Source organism: Amaranthus tricolor, chromosome 5 (assembly GCF_026212465.1).
Source record: "Amaranthus tricolor cultivar Red isolate AtriRed21 chromosome 5, ASM2621246v1, whole genome shotgun sequence".
NCBI lineage: Eukaryota > Viridiplantae > Streptophyta > Magnoliopsida > Caryophyllales > Amaranthaceae > Amaranthus > Amaranthus tricolor.
Window position 1 is genome coordinate 13,913,181 of NC_080051.1, and position 3,063 is coordinate 13,916,243.

The 3,063-nt window shown below is 31.9% G+C and overlaps 1 protein-coding gene across 1 annotated transcript; it reads left to right on the forward strand.

The window, feature by feature from the left end:
• Positions 1 to 487: 487 nt before the first annotated feature.
• Positions 488 to 2,009, forward strand: LOC130814268 (zinc finger BED domain-containing protein RICESLEEPER 2-like). The gene is made up of 3 exons (XM_057680365.1): positions 488 to 1,286; positions 1,363 to 1,675; positions 1,773 to 2,009. Exons 1-3 carry the CDS (start codon positions 489 to 491, stop codon positions 1,934 to 1,936), a joined length of 1,275 nt encoding a protein of 424 aa, XP_057536348.1. The 5' UTR covers position 488; the 3' UTR covers positions 1,937 to 2,009.
• Positions 2,010 to 3,063: the final 1,054 nt, after the last annotated feature.

Here is a 3,063-nt window from a genome sequence, read left to right on the forward strand (position 1 = left end):
TAGATTTATATACGACCTATAGAATATTGATTAGTATTGGACCTATTTAAACTTTTAATATGTTAAAAAACAAATTATGAATACATAAATTAGGATCCATTATGGAACCATTTAGGATCCTAGACCCATATTTGGTACGTTCGGGTCTAAGTCTAAAAATTTCAGACCCTAAATGTCTTGGTCCTGATTTGGATCCAAAAAAATGTATTAGTTCGAGTTGGTTAGACCTAAGCCAAATCTAACCCGAAAATTGATCCGAAACCCGCCCGAAAAAATTGGGTTGAAACCCGGAAATTTTGACCCGAACCCGAAAAATGACCGAACCCGAAAAACCCGTTAAAAAACAGGTCGGTCAGGTCCGGGTCGGGTTGGACCCGATGGGTTGGTCATTGTTAAAAAATCCCACGTTGCAAGAAGTGATAGCACATAGCAGACAGCAGTTTTCAATTTCATCTTGACTTTTTGACAATGCTAAGTACAATGATAATATGCAAAAATTGCTTGCTAATAGTCTAAGTGTGTATAATCCATTGCTTGCTTATGGTGATTATTTTCATGTTCGTTGTGGTGCTCATATTTTGAACTTAATTGTTCAAGATGGTTTGAAGGTCATTGGAGATGAAATAAAAACAATAAAGACCTTGGTTAAGTATATAAATGGTTCTGAAGTACGAAAAGCAAAGTTGAGGGAGTGTGCAATTGGTATTGGTGTTAGTATTTCTAAAAGGTTGTGGTTGGATTGTCCTATAAGATGGAATTCTACCTATAGGATGCTTGAAAGGGCATTGATTTATTGTCCTTGTTATGAAAACCTGAAAAGAACTGACAAAGACCTTCCTAATATTCCTACACATGATGATTGGTCAAAGGTTAAAAAAATTGTTGCACTTTTAAAACCTTTTGATGATATAACAAAACAGTTTTCGGGGAGAAATTATCCAACTGCCAACTTGTACTTTAAAAGTGTGTGGAGAATCGAATGTTTGTTGATACAATATGCTGATAGTGAAGATGAGTTTTTAAAAGATATGGCAAAGAATATGAAAAATAAATTTGATAAATATTGGGAAAATTATAGTGTTGTTCTTTCTTTTGCTGCCATGATGGATCCTCGTTATAAATTTCAATTGATCAAATATTGTTTTGAACACTTGGATCCTCAAAATGGGTCCTGGAAAGCCAACCAAGTCAAAGACAAACTCTATGATTTATTTGCGGAGTATGTAAGGAATGATACTCCCTATGACCATGAAGCTAGTAGTAATGTCGTGGATGATGATCTTCCTGTAAGTATTTTTTTTTGAAGTTTTTTATAATTGTATTGTTATTATTTTAACCTTCTAATTACTAGTACTTTAATAGGGATTTTCATCTTTTGCTGGAGGGACTAGTGGAAATTTGTCACAATTAGATATTTATCTTGAGGAGTCTAGGCTTGATCATCATCTTGAACTAGATGTATTGCAATGGTGGAAAACAAATGAAACTCGACATGCACAGGTTGCGCGTATGGCAAGGGATTTATTAGCCATTCCAATTACTACTGTTGCATCCGAGTCAGCTTTTAGCTTAGGAGGTAGAGTGCTTACTAAGTATAGAGCTTCTCTTCAACCGGATACTGCTGAGGCTTTAATTACTAGTCGTAGTTGGCTATTTGGTTATAAAGTAAAAGAAGGTAAATTTATCAATTATTTGAGTTTTGAATGCAAATAATATGATCTTCAACTCGTTAAAACTATAGTTTATTTTGTGAATTTGTTTTATGTTGATAGATCCACTTGAAAATGGATTAGAGGTTGATCTTCCACCAATGTGTAATGAAGAAGCTAACAAAGATTTAGAAGATGAAGATGAAGAAGATGAAGATGAAAAAGAAGATGAAGGCGAAGAAGAAAATCAAAATGAAGATGAAGTGTTTGAACAATTTGCTATTTAACATGTTCTTATTTATACTTTTAATATTTAAATTGTTGTATGTTTGAATTGATTCATTTGGATATTTTTTTGTAGTATGAATATGATGCATTTTAGACATTTTAATGATTTTTTTTATGTTGAATTAGTCGATTGGATATTCTAATGTTTTATGGTAACCCGTTGGATCAATCCGAACCTACCCGAAACCCAGAGTGATCCGACCTGAAACTGACCTGATCCGAAACTGACCTGACCCGAAAATGACCCGACAGAAATTGATCCGACCCAAACCCGACCGACCGACCGTTTTCCCAAGTCTAACTGTTCACGTAGGATGGTTTGTAAAATTTTTATTTTTTTACTTTTTTTTAGCAAACTGCCATCTGAAATGACGGTTTGGTCTGAATTTTTTCAACAGCCTGCTTTATAAAAACACGATTTCAAAATAAATGATGAAAAAAAAATATGAATACCAAACCGTTTGCTTTGGTATGAATATCAAACCCTAAGCGCTATAATTTATGTTTTTTTTGCTTTATTTCAATTTTTTGACAAAAAAACAAACTCCCATCTCAGAGATAGCGGTTTGGTAAAATTACCAACTCGCCATCTTAGATGGCAGTTTCCACTAGAATTTTTTTAAAGAAATTGTTGTCTGACGTGGACGGTAGAGAGAGAATTAGTTTTTCCTGCAATATAGATTGAGAATTATATCATATTTTGGGAATGGACTTGTTATAGGCTTATAAATCGACTTTTATAGAATATATACTTCATTATATAATATGTGCACTTTCCAACAAATAATCATTAAAAAATAAATACGAATCGATTTAGATTTGATATGAAGTTCGCACACCCCTAACTTGTTTTGGTCAATTTTTTTAATATTTTATTTTTATAAAATAATATTTGTGTCTTGAATAAGTCATATTTAATTAGTCTATCTTAAAATATTCAATCAAAATATATACATTTCAAGTAAAATTGAGTCTTACTTAAAATAAAAAACTTCATCAATAAAAATTAATACTTAATAAATAATTATAAAATAATGAAAATAAAGTTAGTTCAATATTATTGGGATAATTGATTTCACTTTGATTCAAAACTTGTACTCCATTGGAAACAAATTATTAAGAAACA

Excerpts from the sequence above, each read along its gene's own strand:
- LOC130814268 (XM_057680365.1), top strand. The coding sequence starts at position 489 with ATGCAAAAATTGCTTGCTAATAGTCTAAGTGTGTATAATCCATTGCTT. Across the intron at positions 1,287-1,362 it reads TCGTGGATGATGATCTTCCT|GGATTTTCATCTTTTGCTGG; the intron begins GTAAGTATTTTT and ends GTACTTTAATAG. Across the intron at positions 1,676-1,772 it reads TGGTTATAAAGTAAAAGAAG|ATCCACTTGAAAATGGATTA; the intron begins GTAAATTTATCA and ends TTATGTTGATAG.